This window comes from Martes martes, assembly GCF_963455335.1.
Source record: "Martes martes genome assembly, chromosome: 7".
Lineage (NCBI taxonomy): Eukaryota > Metazoa > Chordata > Mammalia > Carnivora > Mustelidae > Martes > Martes martes.
This window is the reverse complement of record NC_137894.1, coordinates 135574898-135599106: the sequence shown is the minus strand read 5'-3', so window position 1 is coordinate 135599106 and position 24209 is coordinate 135574898. Positions and strand designations below refer to the sequence as shown.

The 24209-nt window shown below is 44.3% G+C and overlaps 1 protein-coding gene across 2 annotated transcripts in view; it reads left to right on the top strand.

Moving 5' to 3' along the window:
- DICER1 (dicer 1, ribonuclease III) overlaps nucleotides 1-21484 on the top strand; it is a 70065-nt gene extending 48581 nt beyond the window's left edge. For both annotated transcript variants that reach the window (XM_080807362.1, XM_080807363.1), the window contains 13 exons: nucleotides 951-1130; nucleotides 1372-1585; nucleotides 1784-1937; nucleotides 2861-3043; nucleotides 3519-3624; nucleotides 4017-4192; nucleotides 5147-5930; nucleotides 9626-9781; nucleotides 12858-13746; nucleotides 15437-15705; nucleotides 18665-18827; nucleotides 18914-18989; nucleotides 19340-21484. In XM_080807362.1, coding sequence (XP_080663488.1) covers nucleotides 951-1130; nucleotides 1372-1585; nucleotides 1784-1937; nucleotides 2861-3043; nucleotides 3519-3624; nucleotides 4017-4192; nucleotides 5147-5930; nucleotides 9626-9781; nucleotides 12858-13746; nucleotides 15437-15705; nucleotides 18665-18827; nucleotides 18914-18989; nucleotides 19340-19505 — 3516 coding nt within the window. In that variant the 3' untranslated portion in view covers nucleotides 19506-21484. The remainder of the gene's footprint in view (nucleotides 1-950; nucleotides 1131-1371; nucleotides 1586-1783; nucleotides 1938-2860; nucleotides 3044-3518; nucleotides 3625-4016; nucleotides 4193-5146; nucleotides 5931-9625; nucleotides 9782-12857; nucleotides 13747-15436; nucleotides 15706-18664; nucleotides 18828-18913; nucleotides 18990-19339) is intronic.
- Nucleotides 21485-24209: the final 2725 nt, after the last annotated feature.

The window sequence follows — 24209 nt, the reverse complement described above, 5'->3', positions numbered from 1 at the left end:
ATTTTCAAGATTCAGAATCACGTCATTCTTTTAAAAATTAAGAATGTGACCTGTTCCCTGAAATGCTTGTTGTTTCCCAGCCTTCCTACTCCAACATTTACTCCAAAGACCACTGGACTCGTTTCATGTGGTGCACATCGTCATTAATAATAAAGTGTTTTAATTACAAATACAGTCTGGATTCTCAGATATTCTGTCACTGTAACCGTCTCCTCGACGGTGTTTCTGTGCCTTCTAACTACACGTGCAGCCCTTAACGTCCCTGAGCCTCAGAAACCGCACGACTCCCCTGCGTGGGGTTCTACGAGTATTAAAAGTTTGGAAACAACCTCAGATTCATTAAATTATAGTTTACTAATATAATTAGATCGCCATTAAAAATGATGTAGACAGGAAAGATACTCTCTTTGTAGTAACTGGAGAGAAAGGTCAGGTGATGACAGTCTTTATTGTGCCATTCCATAGGTAGCAGAAAAAACACTCGTGTATCTGTTTATCTGCATTTACACATAGGAAAAAGTTGGGAGGATGCTACAGTATATCAGAAGTTAATCAAGGTTATCTTTATATAATCATGTAGGACTTTTAAAAATTTGCGTTTGTTTTCTGATACTCTACAGTGTTAAGAGCCTAAAAATCCCAAGGAAGAAAAAGAATTCTCTAATCAAAAGAAATAACTCAAATGAATACTGTTTCTAAGACGAGACCCTATGGGGTTTGATTGTTTTATATAATTTTGTATTCCTTATCTAGTCAACAGTTCATAATGAGGTAGGTGACCCCGGGCCACCTTGCCAACCGAGGTGAAAAGGGCTCCCTCCCTGTGTATTTTCTTACCTTTTTCTCATCAGCTTTTAGTGAAGCTAGGAAGAAGTTTGTTTTCTTGCCAGTATCTGGAAAAGAGGCTGTTACACGTGATCTTGATGCTTAGGTTTTCTTTCCGATTCTAGATTCCGGAATGTCTGAGGGATAGCTATCCCAAACCCGATCAGCCCTGTTACCTGTATGTGATAGGAATGGTTCTGACGACACCCTTGCCCGATGAGCTCAACTTCAGGAGGCGGAAGCTCTATCCCCCTGAAGATACCACCAGATGCTTTGGAATACTGACAGCCAAACCCATACCTCAGGTAGTCAGCTCCTTATGACTCCCATAAAAATACCTTTTTGGTTTGGTTCTGTTTTAAAAAAAGGGAACAACTATTTACGAGTAACTACCTTTTGTTACCTCAGAACGTGTAGTATTTTAAAGTCAAGGTGTCCCTTTTATTTCTTAGATTGAAAGCATCGTTCCTCCTCTGAGGTTAAGTATTTATAACGGGATAAAATACCTGTTAACTTTTGGGGATGCTCTGTTTTGTTTTTGCTAAGATCCCGCACTTTCCTGTGTACACGCGCTCTGGAGAGGTGACCATATCCATTGAGCTGAAGAAGTCTGGCTTCACATTGTCTCTCCAAATGCTTGAGTTGATTACAAGACTTCACCAGTATATATTCTCACATATTCTTCGGCTTGAAAAACCTGCACTAGAATTTAAACCCACAGACGCTGATTCGGCATACTGTGTTCTACCTCTTAATGTTGGTAAGCAGGGCCCGGACTCTGAAGTGTTCGCTGAGACTAGCTCATGAAGGGGAGTCTGCTTACCATTAGTTCATCGTGGATGCCAGAGAACTCTCTTACAAGAGACAGCTCTGCCTTAGGCACATCCATGAATATAGGGCGTAAGTAAGAATCTTCTCTGTAGTACATTTTAACAAGCTAGTCTTTTCCTTCCCTAAGTGAATGACTCCAGCACTTTGGACATTGACTTTAAATTCATGGAAGATATTGAGAAGTCTGAAGCTCGCATAGGCATTCCCAGTACAAAGTATTCAAAAGAAACACCCTTTGTTTTTAAATTAGAAGATTACCAGGATGCAGTTATCATTCCAAGGTAGGTGTTTAAGAGGAAAGCAAAGGGGTGGTGGTATTTCATTTCAGGAGATTCACTTGTTCGCATGGAAACGTCACTGGGCTCTAGCATTGAGGTCACTAGTACGAAGTTTAGGTGTGTCTTCCTGGTGGGCCTGTCCTCCCTGGTTGACCTCCTCTTGTATGAAACAACACCTGGAAGGAGCACCGTTGGCGGAGGGGTTTTACCTTGGGAAGCTCGGATCATCTAAGTGATGTCGAAAGGCTTTCTGAAAATCTTCATCCTCTTAATCCCCAAAGTCTTAAAGGATTTCATTGTAAATAATAGCTTCCTAAACTTTTTATAAAGAATAATGGATGGTATTAAGTGCAATGAAGTAGTAAGTCAGAATAGTTTTTTTCTTATTTCGTAAAAATTAAGGGAATAGACTTCTTGAGCAATAAATATAAATATAGGAACTTTTCATAATTAGAGTGTTGGCTGTAATTTAGTCTTTTCTTTGATCTTTTTTCTTCTTTGTTAAAGCCGTATTTTAAATGTTAGCTATCATCAAACTATGAATACCGGAAATGGGGTCTCAGTGGGTTGCGGCTGGTGCCTTTCACATGTAGCATATTAGAAATGCCGGGTGCCTGCTCAGTTGGTGGGGCATTGACAGTTTTTCTGCCCTGTGCATAGTGGTGAAATGAAGAGATTTAAAGGTGCTGTTTAGCATTAACATGTTAGCGAAGCACAGATATTCAGAACGCGGGTAATAGTAGAGTGGAGAATCCGTTTTCATTTACTATAAATGTACTTTTCGTCTTACACCCACCTGAAATATTTAGAATGGAAATTTTCAGTTATTTATTTTTAGCCTTTGAATTTACTCATAATTTGCATTTTCATATGAAAAACATTTGTTGAGAATAGTTGTCTCTAAGTGTATTGTTTTTCTTTTGTAGATACCGTAATTTTGATCAGCCTCATCGATTTTATGTAGCTGATGTGTACACTGATCTTACTCCACTGAGTAAATTTCCTTCCCCTGAGTATGAAACTTTCGCAGAATATTATAAAACAAAGTACAACCTTGACCTGACCAATCTCAACCAGCCACTGCTGGATGTGGACCACACATCTTCAAGGTAGGGGGTTTCAGAAAGGACGTCTGAAATCTTGTTCGAGGCATTATTTGCAGAGGTCAGTAGACAGATGTACAGGTTCGCTGTCCCCACAGCCCCACCTGTAGACTCTCTCAAATCGGGAGACTGACCCTTCGCATGCAAGACTGCCCAGGGTGGGGTCCGGAGTCCGCACACTGAAGGGGCGGAACCACTGTGAAGCAGGGACTTGCTTGTATTTTATTGATTGATTGATTATTTTTTAAGATTTTATTTATTTACTTGACAGAGAGAGAGAGAGACAGTGATTGAGGGAACACAAGCAGGGGGAGTGGGAGAGGGAGAAGCAGGCTTCCTGCCGAGCAGGGAGCCCTATGTGGGGCTTGATCCCAGGACCCTGGGATCATGACCTGAGCTGAAGGCAGACGCTTAACCGACTGAGCCACCCAAGCGCCCCTTTTATTTTTGTTTGATAAAATTATTTTGAAATTCTTAACAGACTTAATCTTTTGACACCACGCCATTTGAATCAGAAGGGGAAAGCTCTTCCTCTGAGCAGTGCTGAAAAGAGAAAAGCCAAGTGGGAAAGTCTGCAGAATAAACAGGTAATGTGCTTGTTGTTACTCTATAATATGTTGAAGGATAAGTTTGGCTTTTATATTATCAAGTGAACTTAGTGACATGTGAATTTTTTGCAAGTTTCCCAGCCCTTACGTTTTGTTATGTTTTAGGTAATACTCTGTGTTAACTTGTATTTGATTGTCTTTCTGGTAGAAGTGTGAGAGGTTTGCTTTTATACTTGGTCCATTGATCCATTTCGTCCTTGTAAATCCTAGGATAAATCCCATTTGGTCTTAAAGGATTATTTTTAAAAGTTAAATTTTTACTAGTGTTTATGATTTTTGTCTTTATCCATTAGTGAAAATGGCTTTAAATTTAATCTTTTATTCTTTTGTGTGTTTGCTTTATATTTACCTATATTTTTCCTTATTCAAAGATACTGGTTCCAGAGCTCTGTGCTATCCATCCGATTCCAGCGTCACTGTGGAGAAAAGCAGTCTGTCTCCCTAGTATACTCTATCGCCTTCACTGCCTTTTGACCGCAGAGGAGCTTAGAGCCCAGACGGCCAGCGATGCTGGCGTGGGAGTCCGATCACTTCCCGTGGATTTTAGGTACGCCTGTGCCGGCAGCCGGCAAGAACGTGGGTCATGAAATCCTATTTGCAAAACAACTGAATTCAGTTCAAGTTTTAATTTTATATAAAGTAATTCTTAAAAGGTTAAGATGAAAAGCACGAATGTCTCATACGTGGAATAAATACATCCTTTGACTCCTGTGTCCTTGTAAAGTCGCAGAAGGGGAGGGGGTCCCTCTTCCTCCAGGCACAGCAGTCAGAGTTAAAACGGAAGCAGTTCTTTGTAACCATGCTGACCTTTTAGGGCTGCTTCCTCTTTTATAAACATTTATTAAATGGAAGTTGCTTCAATATGTTCTTTGTCTTTTTCACTTTCTTCCCACTAGGAAAGTGGCTGCATCGTCAGGAAAGTACTGGCTTAACCACTCCGATTAATTTGGGTTATCCAGTAGCCAAGACCGAGATGGTTCTAGGGATTAAGGAACGTGAAAATAGACTAGTGCAAGACACAACTGTGTTTGTCGAATACTTAGTATAGTGCCTGACGCTGGTTTAAATGCCGGAGCCTTTATTAGGTCACTTAATCACTTAGGACAACCTAGGAGGTAGGGGTTGTTAGCCCCTCTTCCAAGTGCGGGAAGCCAGGGCACAGAGTTCTGGAAATGAGCATCTGGTTAGCTGGAGGGCCTGGGATTCCAGCCCTCACAGGGGCTCCAGGCCCCAGGGCCGCCCCCAGGCCCGAGCACCACACCGCACTTGCCGAAGGGCAGCGGATGGAAGCAGCCCCGTGAGCCCCGTCCCCGTCCCCCTCCCTGATGGGCACCGCGGAAGTCCAGGACTGCTGGTGTCTGCCTTGGAGACTTGGTTCTCTTTTGAAGTGGAGCTGATTTCTAGCGATCTTTACTTGATATGTTTGTCATCTTCACATTGTTCTCCCTCTAAGCCTAGCCCTTCTGAAGGATCTGACGGAGTCGTAAAAATGTCTTTGCAGATACCCTAACCTAGACTTCGGGTGGAAAAAATCTATTGACAGCAAATCTTTCATCTCAATTGCTAACTCCTCTTCAGCTGAAAATGATAATTACTGTAAGCACAGCACAATTGTAGTCCCTGAAAATGCTGCACGTCAAGGTGCTAATAGAACCTCCTCTCTAGAAAATCATGACCAAATGTCTGTGAACTGCAGGACGGTATTCAGTGAGTCACCTGGTAAGCTCCAAATTGAAGTTTCAACAGATTTTACAGCAATTAATGGTCTTTCTTACAATAAAAATCTTGCCAACGGCAGTTATGATTTAGCTAACAGAGACTTTTGCCAAGGAAATCAGCTGAATTACTACAAGCAGGAAATACCTGTACAACCAACTACCTCATATCCCATTCAGAATTTATACAATTACGAGAACCAGCCCAAGCCCAGCGATGAATGTACTCTACTGAGTAATAAATACCTTGACGGAAATGCTCACAAATCTACCTCAGATGGAAGTCCCACGACGGCCGCGACGCCTGGTACTACCGAAGCTGTTCGAGCGCTCAAGGACAGGACGGGCTCCGAGCAGAGCCCGTGTCCTGGGTATTCCTCGAGGACTCTTGGCCCCAATCCTGGACTTATTCTGCAGGCTTTGACCCTTTCCAATGCTAGTGATGGATTTAACCTGGAGCGGCTTGAAATGCTCGGTGACTCCTTTTTAAAGCACGCCATCACCACGTATCTCTTTTGCACTTACCCTGACGCTCACGAGGGCCGCCTTTCATACATGAGAAGCAAAAAGGTAAGAGGCTGTTTTTATCTGGGGCAGTTCGAGCAACTGGTCAGCGTGCCTACAAGTGGCTTCGGGTGTCGGGTGGTTCTAGAAGATGAGGGATTGTGTGGGGCCTGTGGTGCACCCCCCCAGGGCTTGACCGTGATCTGGTTTTCACCGCTACAGCACTCGGATTTTGGGCGGGCATTAGCTGATCTGCGTGTGGCTTACTTATTGGTAGGAATCCAGTTCCACCAGGACCGTTTGGGAGAATGTGTATGCTTCCTGGATCCTGAGCAGGGCGTAAAGAGATATGTGGCATGGTCACTCCGGCAACTCGTGCTTTAATTTCATCCAGCTCACCATTTACTCGGGACAGTGCCGTCTTGGCTCACGGGGCATACAGGCGTGGATAAAACACGGGTCTTGCATGGAGGAGCCCATCTTCAAGGTTTTGGAGCACGAGGAAGGGAAAGAGTAGCCCCCCCTAGCTCGGTGACTCTGCGGGGTCAAGGCCGTACGTCCGGAGCTCCGAGCAGGCAGTTGAGAGCCCGGAGGAAGGGTGTGTTCCGAAACCAGTGCAAGTTCAGATTTAAGGAGGGCGCGCCACAAAGTTAGAACGCTCACCCGATGCTGAGAGAGGTGGCCCAGGTTCCCGTGTACCTGCTTGACAAATAGCTTCTAAAGCTGCTAATTGCCCTAAACACTCAGAAGGAAGGACTGTTGCTTGTGATCAGAAGGCATTCATGGAAGAGGCGTGCTTGTCTTGTGTGAACACAGTGAAGGACTGGCAGAGTGTGTCAGCCCTCAGGGAGCGGACCGGAAGCGCCTGAGACAGACGAAGAAGGCAGGCGGGCGACACTCTGCTGGGGACGATCTTCTGTGCTGGGCGAAGGAGTTTGCACTCATGTTGAATGTTGCACCAGGGACTTTTTCCTTTTATTAGAGAGAGAGAGAGAGAGGTGGGGGGAGGGAGGGAGAGAATGCCCAGCAGGCTCCCTGTCCAGTGCTAAGCCCAGCGCAAGGCTGGATCTCACGACCCTGAGATCACAACCTAAGCCGAAATCAGGAGCCCAGCGCTCAGCTGCCTGAGCCAGCCAGGCGCCCCCTAAGGGACTCTTCATGCCCACGAGCTGGTAGCTATAGAGGATGGCCCTGGGAGTGGCATGTAGCCTGAGTGGAAAAGCAAAACCAAACCGAGCTGAGCAATCCGTGGGCCTTCGAAGATGTCTAAGCCAGCGGAAAATGGAATAGTTCCAGAGTTGCGGCAGAGAGGAGAGGGCCGAGGTGAGTAGGAGTTCAGGGGGAAGAGGAGTTGTAGCTCAGCTAAGTGCTTCCTTTAGGCAGACAGCACTCTCGCCACCTCACGTGCATTAATCGCCTCATTTAGTTCTGTATGCTCTCATTTAGTTTGTAATCTTACTTACAGTTGTGTATACTTACAGTAGTCCTGGCTCATGGATGAGGGTACTGGCGCAGGAGACGTCAGCTTGCCTGAGGTCACCTGGCACTACACGTCGGAGCCCAGACAGTCTGGCTTTAGAGACCTCGCTCTTCACCGTCACCCTCCCCTACGTCCCACGTCAGTCTCCCCCACCTCTGAAGTCCCTCTGTGACGCCAGACACTAGCCTGAGCATTTACAGCCCATGCTTCTCAGCGAACCCCCGAAGGGTAGATAATGTGTCCCCATTTTGCAGAGGGGGAAAGTTTATTAGTTTAGAGAGTTTAATTAGTTTGTATAAGGTCGCCTAACTAACCAGAGAGTCAGGGAGGTGTTGGAGGCGAGAGCCGGTAACCTTCGCCACCCTCCTTGCTGCCTGTCGGTGTGATTAGGGGCAGAGAGACCTGCCGGGATGACCGTGTATGAGCTGGGGAAATGGGGATGATGGTGGCGCTCGTGGTGACAGAGGCACAAATGTGGGAATAAGGGTCAGGTATAGGGTTTTCAGATCTCATGGAAAGTGAAGTGGAATATTCAGTGAGATGTTCAGATAACTTGGAATTTAGGACCGAGGTCCGGAGTCTTTGTGAGAGTGATCATCAAAGCTGTCAGCGAATGAGATTCCCACCAGGTGGTTGCAGAAAGGAAAGGTCAGAGACCCAGGATGAGTAGGAAGCAGCAGTGCACTCTATTACGTAAGAAAGAAATTCACGTACATTTCAAAAATTTCATCTGTTCATCTGCCGGGAAAGCCTTGACTCCTTATGTCCTGTAGGAGTCATTGCTGTTCCCCGAGCCTGGTCTTGAAGGACGGCCTTCTCCGCGTGCTCCCGCCCTGGACACGTCCTGCGTCCTGACAAGGCCTGAGCCCCTAGCTGGTCCGCATACAGCCTCCAGGCACGCACACCCCCACTTCGTTCCTCTCTCAGGGCTCTCCCCGCTGCCGCTTGTCCGGTTCTGCCCGTCAGGCGTTGCAGCTCAGGAGCGCTGAGCTCTTTCTTCCCGTCCCGTCCCGTGCCACCCCCCCCCCGTTCCGTCTGACTTTGACTGTGATGGCCATCTTCATCCTCTCCTGCCATCCGCGATGCCGTCTCCTTGTAGGCACAGGGATGCTAGCGTTGATCTGAGCTGTTCATTTCCGACGGCATGCTGCACACGGTGCCGCGTGCAGACCCCTGTCCCCTCCCAGCTGTGTCGTCCACAGGGCCTGCTCCTCGGTGTTGCTGACGCTCTTCTCCCAGGGATGGCCGGCCAGGTGCCCCTCCTGGGCTGGGTGCCTGTTCAGTGGTATCGAGTTCCCCCAGAAATGCAGCTCATGAAGTACTTCCATAAAAAGGAACCGAGTCGGGTGCCTGGGTGGCTCAGTCCTTAAGCAGCTGCCTTCGGCTCAGGTCATGATCCCAGGGTCCTGGGATCGAGCCCCACATCAGCTCCCTGCTCAGCAGGAGGCCTGCTTCTCCCTCTCCCACTCCACTCCCCCTGCTGTGTTCCCTTTCTCACCGTGTCTCTCTCTATCAAATAAATAAATAAATAAAATATTTTTTTAAGAAAGGAACTGAGTTTATAGAAAATGCAAATGAGATTGACAGTTCCAGATCCTGGCTTCCAGGTTTTTACTAGATAGTTCTGGATAGAGAAGGTACAATTTGACTGAGCTACAGAGGACATGGAGTCCTTAGGAAAAACAGACCAGCGGGTAAGCAATGAAGCTATACCTTTTGCTGTTTTAAAATGGTTGAACAAAAATGTCTTGAAGTGCCATCGAAAACAAAGGAATGATATTTGAGAAAACATTACAATTAAAGTGATATTTGTGGCTTAGAGTCAAAGAGTGTGAAATTCTCTTGGTTCTCTTCAGTGCCAGTTTCCACTTTATAGCTAGAGTTTGTGGCATCCCCCCCCCTTTATTTCATTGAGGATGTTGTGACATCTAGACTTGTTACGTGGATTATTTTCTGTTCTCACAGTCCCAGTGGGCACTTTGCGTTTGCTATCATCACGTTATGTTTGCAGAAGTTTTAAATTGTATGAACCCTTTGTTCTGACTTTATGAGGAATTTGCATATCAGTGTTTTCTGATCTGCTTCTAAAATCAGATTCTCATCTAACTACACTGAAGGATATAGAAAGTATGGGTATATAATATTTGCCATCAAGAATAATTGATGACCAGTTGTAGTAGTATGAAGAACTAGTTTAGCGAAAAGTGTGTTTATTTGCCTGGTATAAATTTCAGCAGTGGTCATTTGCAGATAAGTATCTTATAAATTTTTTCTGCTAAAGGTCAGCAACTGTAATCTGTATCGTCTTGGAAAAAAGAAGGGACTGCCCAGCCGCATGGTGGTATCAATATTTGATCCCCCTGTGAATTGGCTTCCTCCTGGCTATGTAGTCAACCAAGACAAAAGTAACACAGATAAATGGGAAAAAGATGAAATGGTAAGTTTTTGGTAACTGGAAGCATTTATTTTTTGGTGAACGGGAGAATTTTGTGCTATTAATTTTTGTGTTCTCTTTCCATGGTGTATTTATAATGGAGTAGGTATTTGATATATTGAATCAATTGCTTTAAATAAATGGTCTCTTCATTGAATTTAGAAACAGTGTTGTAATTTTGATGGGGGTCAGTTATATCATCATTTTTCAGAGGCAGAAGTATATATAATGTCGCGACTCAAAAACGGCAAAAAAAAAGCAAAACTCCTTAACATTTCATTTTATTATTACATAAAACAATTCATCCTCCCTCGATCCTTAGCTCTGTTCAATGACTTTTCAATGAACCGTGATCTCCAGTCTATGAAATAATTAATTTCAGTAAAGCTTTGCTTTACAGGTCAGGGTTTTCTCGGTTAGGACTCAGTCCTCTCCGGTGACTTTAAAACAAAAGAAAAGAAAAGAGAGTAATCATAAAGATTGTAGTTTTCTGGAAATAGTTTAAATCTTGCCAGTGGCTGAAGGCCAGATAGTAGGTGCAGCGTCTTCATTTTGTCTTGTCTGGAAGGCCACCAGAGGGCACCTCAGAGGCCTTTGGAGCTGGAAAAGCCCTCGGTCCGGAGCCGGGTGGCTGGGAAACGCTAGCGCCTCTCCCAGAGCTCAAGGCGATCTCTAGGCCACTTTCATTTTGCGGACATTTATTTTGCGTCAGTGAGAGACTGGATCACTGTTACTTAATTTTTCCTTCAGGCCAACAGTGAGAACACGGTTTCTTTTCACAGGTCACGCTTTCTAAATAGACAGGCTTTCGTGTCCTCTTCCTGACATGCCTGTGCTGGTTCTCCGTCTCAAGTTTCCCCAGGTCTGCCACTCTGCGCCCCGATTTTGATTTTTACCCCTTTATGGAGTACATTTTTAACTCATGCAGTGTTCGATGTTTTACAGAAATTGAACTGCTCCAGAAAAGCATTAAGAGAATATATTAATGCAGGCTGGGTTAGAAAAATTACATTTGCTATTAACTTAGAAATAGGTAAATGCTTAGAGGGAAGTTTATAGATTTTGAGGACTTTAGAGAAGATATTGCATATTTTTGAAAAACATTCCAGTAGTAATTATTCTGCCTTGTAGTTTCATAATGTAATTGGCTTTTTTAAAAATATTAGCATAAAAGTGACATTGACGAGTCCTTTGGATTAAAAAAGGATTAAAAAAAATACAATAGAGATTTTTTATTTTCCGTTTCAGATGGCCTGGCACTTTGGTTTTGGGAATACATTAAACATACCATTCATATTTTCACTTGGTAGTTTATACTTACTGAAGTAGGCCCTTACATGATATTGGAAGGAGCGGGCTTGCATTCTTGTTCTGCTTGACTCACCCCTCAACAGATAGGTTTAAGAGAAACTTTGCATACGAATGCCCAAGTGGTAATAACTCAGGTTGAAAGTGGACTTGAACAGGAGGAAAGAATTTTATGCCAGAATTCTTTTTCCCTTTTTTTTGGCGCTTGAAGTGTTCTCTGAGACCATTTAGTGAGGTAGAATCCCGCTATTTTGCAGATAGAGAAACTGAAACCCAGAGGCATTAAAGAACTTTGTCCAAGATCACATAGCTTATTTGTGATAAAACCTACTCTTTTGTGCATGTGTGTATGTGTACTGCCAATTTTACACTATGGTAGCATCTTACTAAAGATACATAAGGATTTTTTTTTATTAAAAAATTACTCTGATTTTTTTTTTTTAATTGCAGTTTCCTTTTTAAATGTTAAGGACCAAACAGTAGTCCAAAACATCTCATGTTACCCTGGGAAGATATAGGATTTTTAACAGGAAATAGTTCCTAGAGATCTGCCCCTGCAGTTTCTTTTCATGTTCTTGGAAAAGTTTCCTAAACATTTTTTCATTTAAAAAAAAAAAAAAGCAAACCCGTAAAGGTACATAGTTACGGAGACATGGCTTGGTTCACTGCTCTTCTTTACAAATACACTATGCCTTTGGGTCTGGCTTAAAATGAAATGTTGCAGTATTTTAAAAATACTTGACAAAGCTGGAAAACTTTTTTGTCAGGAAATCTCTGGAAAGTTGTCCCTATCAGAATTGAAGCACACCCTCCTGCCTTTTTCTCCCCAAAGTATAAAGTTTTTTTTTTCTTTTTTATTTCTTGCGCAACAGAAATTTGGCATCTTTTAGCATTGCAAAAAAGTTACATCATTACTGAATCCCAGCCCATTATTAAGGTTGTCATTCACAAATAAGCTTTTGCCAAAGAAATTGGAATTAGCAAAGATCTTCTGACAGAAATTGGATTGTTGTGTTTCATGTTAGTCTAAATTTTCTTCTTTTTTTGTCAGTTATGCTATAATCTGTTCCTCTGATTACTGTAGCACAGTGGAGGGGAAAGCATAATTTCCCAGATTTGTAACTTAGTTCAGTGATCACTAGTTTTCAAGTAGAGCAATCTAGTTTTACATTGTAGCCAATATACTTTGATTTGAAGTGGAAATGGAAACAAACCTTTAGCATGAAACCCTATTGCCTATTTTTAATATTTGACAGATTTTTTTAAGGTAATTTGTCTTTTTTGGTATTTATACTCTTGATTGCCCAGATAATGCTTTTCTGCATCTGGAATTTAATTTTATTAATTTGAAAATCTTTTTGAAACATTTTAAAGCTTTGTCAGCAAAATCGAAGACCTCTGTGATCAGCATGTGAGTGCTTTTACTGTGTGTCTGCTGGAGTAAGACTTCTTAGCTGAAGTTTTGCCTCGTGGACATCAATTTTAACTTTATACCCATATTCAAAAATCCTTAACTTAAAGCTTCATATGGGATAAAGGTCATTTTATAACTTAGAGAATGAACATTCAAAGAACATGTTTCACTTTGTTTATATGATTAAATAACTTATTTTATGTTAATTGAAAACAAATGGCCATGATTTTAAAGTTGCCTTTTAGTATTTGTGGTTGTCATTTGAAATTATCCATAACCCTTGCTTTTATTGAGTTTCAAACCCTTTTAAAAACAGCAGCTATGTCTCCCCTCCTTCCCCATTCCTCCTCGTTTCAGACAAAAGACTGCATGTTGGCTAATGGCAAGCTGGACGAGGACTTCGAGGAGGAGGACGAGGAGGAGGAGGATCTGATGTGGAGGGCTCCAAAGGAGGACGCCGATTACGAAGATGATTTCCTGGAGTATGATCAGGAACATATCAAATTTATAGATAACATGCTAATGGGATCAGGAGCTTTTGTAAAGAAAATCTCTCTCTCTCCTTTTTCAACCACTGATTCTGCATACGAATGGAAAATGCCCAAAAAGGCCTCCTTGGGTAGCATGCCCTTCTCATCAGATTTCGAGGATTTTGACTATAGCTCTTGGGATGCAATGTGCTATCTGGATCCTAGCAAAGCCGTGGAAGAGGACGACTTTGTGGTGGGCTTCTGGAATCCATCCGAAGAAAACTGTGGTGTTGACACGGGGAAACAGTCCATTTCGTACGACTTGCACACTGAGCAGTGTATCGCGGACAAGAGCATAGCGGACTGCGTGGAGGCCCTGCTGGGCTGCTACTTAACCAGCTGCGGCGAGCGCGCTGCTCAGCTTTTCCTCTGCTCGCTGGGGCTCAAGGTGCTCCCGGTGATTAGAAGGACTGGTCGGGAGAAGGCGGTGGGCCCGCCTCGGGAGAATTCCAGCAGCCAACAAAAGAACCTTTCAGGGAGCCGCGCTCCTGCCTCTGCGGCCGGCTCCCGCTCCTCGGTGTTGAGAGACCTGGAGTATGGGTGTTTGAAGATCCCCCCGAGATGCATGTTTGATCACCCCGACGCAGATAAAACACTGAATCACCTTATATCGGGTTTCGAAAATTTCGAAAAGAAAATCAACTACAGATTCAAGAATAAGGCTTACCTTCTACAGGCTTTTACCCACGCCTCCTACCACTACAACACCATTACGGGTAAGGAGCCTCTGGCCGAACTCCGCTGCTCGGGAGCTGTGAGCTCGTGTTAACTGCACTCTTTCTGCCCTGTGTGTGTGTGTGTGTGTGTGCGCGCGCGCGAGCGCGCGCGGGGAAGAGCGCTGGCCCGTGCGTGTGCAGACTTGGTGCTTCGGATGGCCGGTGGAGGGGGGAGCAAGAGAAAAACGAGGGCGGCTTTATTTCCCTCTTCCTCTGGGAGCACGCCCGGCTCCTCGCCGCCGATCGCTGCCAGTGCGGCCGCCGGGCCTGCTCGCAGGGAGGTCATTTCACGTGCTGCACACTTGGAGAAATTGGGGCCTTCCTACTTTGTTGTGCTTTTCCCATTTTTGTCCTTCCCCGGCGACTTTCTGATGCCTGTTTAGCACTGTTTATGGTCCTTGATTTCGTATATTTTGGATGTATTTCCATGTCCTTTTATCATTCTTCCCAAACTAAAAGGCCCTTCTCTTAAGGTCATTTTTTAAATCTAAAGGTGCGTGGGCTCAAAGAAGCTTCTGGGGAAGGTTTGGGTGCCCTTGCTTGAGCTCTGCTGCCGCTTTCCACTAGACGCTGTCCTGCAGGGTCTCTCCTGCTTTACGTAGTGGTGGCTGGTCCGGGAGGTGCGAAGGGAGGCGAGGCGCCTGGAACTGCAGTCAGCTTCGGCTTCCGAAAAGCCTCGTTATTTTTTTCTCTACCAGAGTAGTAAGTGCTTGAGTTTAGAATACCAAAGCAGAGTATAGAGTGTGTAAGGAAAACAAGAAAGGTTAAGATGATCAGAAAAGTGTAAAGCCGAAACGTGAAAACCGGTCTGGCTCTGGGCTGGAAGGGCTGGTGGCCCGGCGCTGCTTCCCTCTGGTTCTCCTTCCTGCCCTCTGCTGAGTGATGCCCCTGCCTCGGCACTCTGGGCGTCCCGGACGCCCCACTTCGGCTGTCCCTGCCCCAGCCTCCTAGCCTGCACGGGCTCTGCTTGGCTGGGTGAGGAGCTGGGGTGCTGGCCGGCTTGGGACGCCTTCCCCCCAGCTGACCCGTTTTGGCCCAGGTCTGCGCACGGCCACAGCTCTCCTCTCCCAGGCGGTGGTTGGTGTCCAGTCAGCATGTCTCGCTCATGTGGGCAGGAGGGTTTTCTGGTACTTACTGGGCGGGTGGCTGCTGTGATCTAGGAGTGGTGAGGCATGGTGGCCCCAGTGAACTTTCCCTAGTGGCGGGGGCGGGGTGCGAGGGCAGAGTGCGGGATGCATGGGGTGCACAGGGTGTACTGGGGGCAGAGTGTGGGGTGTGCGTGCAGTGAAAGGCCCCTGACGGCCAGCGCATGAGCGAGGCTGTGGCTTCGGCAGTACCCAGCACCCGCTTGGCCAGCACTGTGCCCGCGGGAAGGGCCTGACCTGATGAGGCCCCCGGCCAGTGTCTTGTCTGCAGGAGCAGTAGCCTCTGGGCCATGGAAGGCTTTTATGACCCCAATTCATAGATAAAAAATAGGCTTAATTTGCCATTCAAATTGAATTTCCAGAGGCTCCAGGAAGTGTGACATGTCACATGGGTTGTCATTGAAGAATACAGGCGAAAACGAAAGCCTGGTGGCATTCTAGGGGTGGGGTGGGGGGGTGTTCTGGGGCCAGACCTCACGGTGGGTTACCATGTGCGAAGAGTGGGGTTGGCACGCGCTGACGCCTGCGCCCTGGGCCGCCCGCAGATTGTTACCAGCGCCTGGAGTTCCTGGGAGATGCGATTCTGGACTACCTCATTACCAAGCACCTTTACGAAGACCCGCGGCAGCACTCCCCGGGCGTCCTGACCGACCTGCGGTCCGCGCTGGTCAACAACACCATCTTCGCGTCGCTGGCGGTCAAGTACGACTACCACAAGTACTTCAAAGCCGTCTCCCCCGAGCTCTTCCACGTCATCGACGACTTCGTGCAGTTCCAGCTGGAGAAGAACGAGATGCAGGGCATGGACTCCGAGGTGCGTACCGCGGGGGACGCGGCGGGGGTGGGGACGCGGGCCACCTCTCCAGGTGGGCCCTTTAAGAACTTGACTGCCCCCCGAGGTGGTGCGTGCGGTCCTTCCGGGGGAGAGAGGGGGCCAGGGGCTGTCGGCTCTTTTCTGTTCCTGATGCCTGGTCAGTCCCTGGAAAAGTCCTGCCGGCTCCTGCTGGCCCCTGCCGGGCCCCCGCCCACTCCGTGGCGCTTGAACCTCAGGGGGGGCTCCGTGCATTTTATTCCGCCTTTCTTTCTGTTGAAATGGGTCAGAAAACAGTCGCTGGTACCATCTCAGGTAAGTCTCACAAATGTATTTTCTGTTCTACTTGAAAATAGGAAAATCTCATTTAAAAACCAACCTTCTAAAATTTTAACCATTGGAATTTGAGAGGCTTCTGTGGTAAGTTCAGCCAAAGGTTCTTTGGTGATGGAGCTGATTTTAATGTGTTTGTGAGCTATTTTGAAGTTTTGTAGTGAAGAATTTCCCTTAGATCTCTCCTCTCTCCTCTGACCCTTCGCTGCCATCCGTCCGCATACCTGTGTGCCCAGGAGAGCCCGCTCCCTCCCGCTCTCCCCGTTCTGATGGCCGTGTCTTCCCTGTGTTGATGTCTTATAAGGAGTCAGAGAATTTATTCTTAATGCTGGTGGCTGTTTTAATTCCTCTTTGTTTAATTTGTACTTTTATTTATTTATTTATTTTAATTGCACCAAACGGTGGCTGGGGACTAGTGCCTTTCCTTGACTTGCTGTGAGAGAAATTTGAGGCAGAGCTGCAGGGAAGGTGTCCTTCCCTGCATGCACGACAGATCCGCCTCCCCCCGGGTGTCCTCCTCCAAGGTTAACGGTCTGAGTCGGAGGACAGCTAGCCGGGGGACCAGGAGGTAGAGCCATCTCCTATGTACTCTGGCTACTTCTGCTCTTACTCTTCTGAAATGTTTAAGCTTAGAATTTGAGGAGTTAGCTGAAATTAGATTTAAGTTCTCTTTTGATGACAGCGGGACATGCTGGTTCTGTTAATTTTTGTTCATTCTTTTCCTTTCTTTTGTTTATACAAACATATGTATTAGAAGTTACAGAAACTGGAAATGTCAGTGGTCTGGCTTTTCTAACGTACTGCTGAATCTTAAGCAAGTCTCTCCACCTCTGTGGGTCTCAGTTTCTTCATCTGTGAAAGGAAAGAATTCGATAAGTTTTAAAATTCCTTTCTACCTCAAAATTGTGATGTATGAACAAGAGGTGTCTTTTTTTTCCTTGTAGCCAGCACTACAAGTGTTTTATATAGAGTCTGTGCGGCTAAACAATCCATTTAGAAATTTTTTTTAAAACTCCCAATGCCCTCTTCTCTTTTTTTTCTCTTCCACGAGTACTTTGTGTTTATTTTAGAAAATACAAATAAGCAAAAAGAAAATTAAAGTTATGCAAATATACTACCTTGGATAAAATCAAAATGAACATTCTGTAGTGTTTTATTGCTAATGTATATAAATAATAAGTATTCATAAAATAGAACTATATTATGTGTAGTATACCATAATGTGTTTTTTTCCACTTAATATTCTGAGGACAACTTTCTTTGTATTCTCTGGCGTTTTGACTTTCAGTGGCTGCACTTTCATCAATAATATATGGCTATGATGGAAAGTATTTAAATAGTCCTTTGTGGCTAGGTATTTACGTTGTTTAATAAACATGGGTATGGTAAATATATTAAGTACATGCTTAAGATAAATTCCCAAAGGTGGGATTGTTGCTTCAAAGAATTAGGAACTTTTAAAAGGCATTTGATACATATCTAAGTTTTGTATTACATTACATTATTTATTATTACATATATATAACATTATTTTACATATTATATATTTACATTATATACATTTATACAATATACGTTGTATATTACATTATTACTGTATTTTGAATACCTACTGTGTGTCAGGTACTCTCCTACAGTCAGTGTATATTAAGGGGTTTCATAAAAAGGGAACTCGGGGGGCGCCTGGGTGGCTCAGTGGGTTAAAGCCTCTGCCTTCGGCTCGGGTCATGATCCCAGGTCCTGGGATCGAGCCCCGCATGGGGTTCTCTGCTCAGCGGGGAGCCTGCTTCCTCCTCTCCCTCTCTCTCTGCCTGCCTCTCTGCCTACTTGTGATCTCTGTCTGTCAAATAAATAAATAAAATCTTTAAAAAAAAAAAAAAAAAAAGAACTCGGAGGAACCTATCGTCCGGCAGAATTTTCCTGGGAAAATGCGGCAGTTTATACTTGCCAGTGCAGTGTGTGCACCACTGTCAGTGCCGTATGAGTTAGTATTCAGCCTAATCCTTGCCAAGCCGCTAGGGGGTAGAACTATTTTAAGATGCAGTTCTTTGATTACCAGTGCATTTGAAATTTTTTTCATACATTTATTAACTATTTCTAATTTCGTGTGGTTTTTGTTTTCATTCGGAAGGACTCTTTTTTCCCCTTTGCTGAGCGTAGAGTAATAATACTAACAGGGGAAGGCATTTTTTGATCCCTTGAGAAATTGGGGGAAAAAATTTATTTTTTTTTGGATAAGATGTTTGTGAAGAACCTATTACGGTGTAGTAGGTGATGGCCATAAGGTATTGTTACCCTTTTCTTTTTTTTTTTTTTTTTTTAAAGATTTTATTTATTTATTTGACAGACAGATCACAAGTAGGCAGAGAGGCAGGCAGAGAGAGAAGGGAGGAAGCAGGCTCCCTGCTGAGCAGAGAGCCCGATGCGGGGGCTCAATCCCAGGACTCTGGGATCATGACCTGAGCCGAAGGCAGCGGCTTTAACCCACTGAGCCACCCAGGCGCCCCCAAGGTATTGTTACCCTTGTTAAAGGGTTTGATAAAAGTCCCAGCCAAGAAAAACCCAGCACAGTGGAATGCCTTTAAAGGTGGTCTTGTTGCTTACAAATCACTTTTCTCTATGTCAATAGCTTAGGAGGTCTGAGGAGGACGAAGAGAAGGAGGAGGACATCGAAGTTCCAAAGGCCATGGGGGACATTTTTGAGTCACTTGCTGGTGCCATTTACATGGATAGCGGGATGTCCCTGGAGATGGTGTGGCAGGTGTACTACCCAATGATGCGGCCGCTGATAGGTACTGTTTGCTCCCTTTGAAAGAAGCAGTCATAGTTAAAAACAACTATAAGGATATTATTCACATTACTTTCCTTTTGATTACAGAAAAATTTTCTGCAAACGTGCCCCGTTCCCCTGTGCGAGAATTGCTTGAAATGGAACCAGAAACTGCCAAATTTAGGTAAGCAAAACCGCGCATGGAAAAAATTAAGTTCCTTAAAAACAAGAGGGGGAAGAGTTGTCAAAGATGCCATAAACTAATGATTCTGAGCAATATTTACACTGGGGCATGCACTCTGCACTCTCCGTTTGTAGTCGGATTGGCTTTCCCTTCTGCTTTGATAGAGTAAGGCCGAGTTAGAGAAGAGTCTCGGCCGGGCTGCCGGGGCCACGCCGCTGTGTAATGCGCGTTTCCTTTGTGTGCCGGCAGCTCGTAGCCGGCCCTCCGCCTCCGAGCGCGTGCTCCGTCCTGATTGACAATAATAATAAATACTTCTGACTTTGGATTCAAGCTGTTTGGCTTTTTTACAGCCCGGCTGAGAGGACGTATGACGGCAAGGTCAGAGTCACGGTGGAAGTGGTGGGGAAGGGGAAGTTTAAAGGCGTCGGCCGGAGCTACAGGATCGCCAAGTCTGCAGCAGCAAGAAGAGCCCTACGCAGCCTCAAAGCCAATCAACCTCAGGTTCCCAACAGCTGAAACCCCTTTTTACAACGAAAAAAACAAAAACAAACCACAAAAAGCAGAATTAAGGGGAAAACTATTTAAATTGAGAAGGATGGTTTCAAGTCCAGAGTGAGGGGAATGAATCGAAGGCAGAATTTAAAGTTTGTTTGATAACAAGATAGATTACAGAATAAAACATTTAACATGTGTATAAAAATTTTGGAACTAATTGTAGTTTTAGTTTTTTGCGCAAACACAATCTTGTCTTCTTTCCTCACTTCTGCTTTGTTTAAATCACGAGAGTGCTTTAACGATGACATTTAGCAAGTGTTCGAGAGAACTATTGACAGTTATTTAGCTTTGCTTTGTTTTGGGGTTTTGTTTTAGTTTTTCAGTTTCATTTCTGTCTGCTCTGCTTAGCGTTAGGAGGCCAAGGAGGTTACTGCTAAGACAGCCCCTAGACTCCAGGGAGCGCCCTCCCCTGGTCAGCGTGGGCGCCGGCGCCGGTCCCGCCGTGGCCGCTGCGTCCAGGAGACCGGTGCGGCTTGCGAGAGGAGAAGCGTGCCCGCACCAGTCTTTTCTTTCCAGTTCTGTTGCGTAAGAGGATGTCTCCCGGTCGCCATTGCACTTGATAGAGTAAGGGACAGGTTTTTAACGAACGCTGGCTGGCATGTTGGTGAATCAGGTCTTCGTTTTCTCATGCCACATAGTCTTGCATACAAAAGGTTCTTGCCTTAAAAGTAAAACCCTCATGGATGTTCTTTAATTTCTGATCTTTTTGGAACAAACTATTTTACATTCCCTTCCTTTTATTATGCATTTAGAGGTTGAGCTAGAGCGGTATTTGCAACTCACTAGTGTAGTCGTGACGTAACTTATTACAGGATTATGTTAGAGTTCCTGTCATATGTGTCCTGAAGGCATTTTGAAAACCAGAATATTATATATGTAGTCTATGGATTTTTTAAAGCACCGTAATAAAAATCTTTGGCTAAATACCCAATTTTGCTAAAAACCTCCTGCCAGGTCGTTCCACTGATGGAGATTGTTCGTGGCAGTTCCACCTGGTAGGCTGTTGCTCTAACAAGATAAACTCTAGACATATCACACCTAAAATATGCTGCAGATTTTATAACTGATTGGTTACTTATTTAAAGAAGCAAAACAGAGCACCTTTACCCTTAGTCTTGTCACTTAAGTGTCTCACTGTACTTGTCACACTGTTGCGTGCGTTCTTCACCTACCAAAGCCGCGCCGCTAATGCCGTGGGAGTGTAATGTGTGCGACAGACTGCCATCATCGCGACACGTCTGTGATTGAGCTCGTTAATGGAGGGGCACAAGCTCATGATTTCCATCTTTGGAAAAGAGAAAAAAAAGAGACATTTGTAGGCATTTGCCGAAGTTTCTTTCGTTAGACTTGTAGGCACTCTTCACCTAAATACCTCAGTTCTTTTCTTTTGCATGCGTTTTCCCCCTGTTTGGTGCTACGTTTATGTATTATGCTTGAAATTTTAATTTTTTTTTTGCACTGTAACTATAATACCTCTTAATTTACCTTTTCAAAAGCTGTGGGTCAGTCTTGCACTCCCACCAACGTACCAGTAGAGGTTTGCTGCAATTTGCCCCCTTAATTATGCTTGAAGTTTAAGCAAGCCGAGCAGAGGTGTCTAGGGCTTTCCAGCACATCGTTCTGAACTCGACGCTTCATGTAATGCTGCATTTTCCGTTTTCGGTTACAGTTGAATACTGTACTTCTCACTTTATCTGCACCCCCCACCCCCAGAGAAACACCTCTGCACGTGTGCACAGAGAAAACCGTAAGCTCCACTTTCTAAGGAGACCCGAGTGAAGGGGATGTTAAGCTTCTCCAACGTTATTTGTTGTCTCCAAACTTATATTTAAATTGCGATCTAAATTATTAAATGAGTTTTTGAGCAAATTAATTTGGGTAGACTCATTTTAAAAATATTTCTGATTGGGAACCTTCGATTTCTTTCTTTCTTTTTTTTTTAAAAAAAAACAAAACAAAACCAACCTCAGCGTAAGATCTCCTAGCAAGTTAAAACCAAGCAATTCTTGAATTATATTAACTGCAAACATGTACAATTAACAAGTAAGGCTGGATGTGAATTTTACTCACGAGGGTGATTTGTGATCAAGTTAGATTGCAAATCTCTTCTTAATTTATAAACTACCTGATGCCAGGAGCTTAGGGCTTTGCATTACGTCTAATGCACTAATCCCAGTGTTAAGGGATTCTCTCGCCTCCTGGCACCAAAACCAGATTGTTTCACAGTTACAATTCCCGTTGGGAGAAAAATGCCTCAATATATTTTGTAATCTTAAGAAGAGTATTTTTTGTTAATACGAAAAAGTTCAGACTTGGATAAGATTAGGTCATACATTCTCAGGGGTTCAAATTTCCTGCTACCATTCAAAATGTTTTATCAACGGCAAACTTTAGTTATTTCATTTTTTTTTCGTTGTTGGAGAAAGATAGCTAATTTTAATTTGTGACTCACACTTGGACGCATTCTGTGATCCCCTGGTTGCTAAGTTAAAAAATAAAAACTCTGAGACATACAAGATGGTTATGAACGCTTTCGTGCTGCTGATTTTTAATGCTGTAGAGTTCCCCAGTCTAGCTTGTTGAAATGTTTTGCATCCTTTAACTAAGGAGGAAAATCACTCTGTGTGGCCCCCCTTTCTGCCCCTGTGTGTGTGTCATCCTTTTGTTCCTGTGACTGCAACGTGAGACCGAATGCAATACAGAGGCCCCGCTGGTGGGAGGTGTGGTGGTTGCGCGGGCACGTGTGTGCAGGACTGGGGAAGTGTGTCTTGAAGAAGCAACTCCGGAGTTCCTTATGATGATTGTGTGGAGGTTAATCGGCATGAACCTTCATTGTAAAGATTTTTGATTTCTTTTATAATACACTTTCGATAGTCCTAACTATGCTGCGTTGTGTAATAGCTTTGTCCCCCTTTGTTCTGTTCGTGTAGCACAGATAAGCATTGCACTTGGTACCATGCTTTACCTCATTTCAAGGAAAATATGCTTAAGAGGAGAGGGAAAAAAATGTGGTTTGGCCTCGCTGCTGTTTTGATTTACCGGATTTGAAAAAGATAATTATAATGCCTGCAATGTGTCATATCCTTGCACAACTTAAATAGGTCATTTTTGTCTGTGGCATTTTTTACTGTTTGTGAAAGTATGACAAAGATTTGTTAACCGACCTCTTAATTATGTTTTTTTTTTAATGTTTTGTTACCTTTTTTTCTTTCTTTTACGTCATGTGAAGTGATTAAATTTAGAATGACCTCTAACACTCCTGTAATGATCTCTTAAACTACTAATAGTTTAACGTTCTTCGTAATAGCTTGCCCTCAGAACCATCAGACTTCCCTCCCTAACTAGCGAGGCCCGAGGCTGCTCGGCGGCTCATAAAGACGGCCCTTCGCCCAGCACCGCGCCCTTCTAGGTGGTTCCCAGTATGATGGAGACTGGGGCGCCCAGAGGGTCCCATACCCAGCCCTGCCATGGTGCTGTCTAAGGGCCCGGGCGGTGGCAGTCTCTCCGTCTTCCTCTTGTAGGGTATTTAATCCACACAGGACCTAAGCCACCAATCGGAGACCTGGGTATCTCTCTTGAAACTGCATCTGAGAGTCCGTCCGAGCCCTCGCCCAGCTCATGTTCCCAGCAGTCCACCTAGATGGTTGGCTTAATTGCATTTCAGTAGATATATTTTTTCAACCACTGATTACTTTTCAGGAATTTAATTATTTCCAAATAAATTTCTTTATTTTATATTGTACATGAAAATCTTTTAAGATACGTTTAAGACCAAGCGTATTAAAGTGAATTTACCAGTTGTCGGAGCCGCCAGGAGTTATCTCGCAGGAACTTGCATTGAGACTAGTGTTGTGGTTTCCACTAGCAGTGAAAATGGTCTTTGAGAACTAACTTGTAAATATATTGCAATCATTAAGTGTTTGGTTTTTTTTTTCCTGGTCCATTTTTCTTTGGACAACCACCACAAAGAATTTAAATTTTCTAGATGCACTCAGAATTCACTGCATCAGCAGGTTACCCAGCAAAAACACAGAGGTGAACAGCGAGTAAACTTTCTGGCTTTTCTGCTGTAAATAGAGTGAAGGAAAATGACTAAAATCAAGGGAAACTAACATAATTTGATTGACAGTAGCCTATTTCCCATCACATGCTGCAGCTGTTCTAAGGAACGTACTGTAACCCATCCCTCCAGTAACTGTGCTGCGGGACCGTGCAGCCTGCACCTTACGGGCCCCGGTTACCTTTAGTTGTTTGTTTTGTAATAACTGTAGCAGAGTCAAGCTCCAATAAAGTTATGGTCTGTTCATTCCGTGTCCTTCTATCTTTTTCTTTTCCCATTTTGGTTCTGTTCAAGAGGGTGATAACACCGAAATGGTTGTAGCAGATAGGATCTTTCACGTGTTCTAGCTCCATGGTTGTATGAAAATGCCCATTTTAATATGATAAAAATTTTGCTGACCGAATTCTCCTTCACGTTTACCGGTAGAGTTGTAGAGTAGTGGTCCCCTTTTTCTTTTTGAGATTTAAATAATAAGTGTGTTTTTCTGAAATTTTGCCACATTGACGGATGCATTCCAGGTCCTGGATTATACACGAGACATTTGACACATTCTTTAAGTGAATTTGGTTATTCTGAAATCGAGTGGACAGAATGTTCAGCTTCCA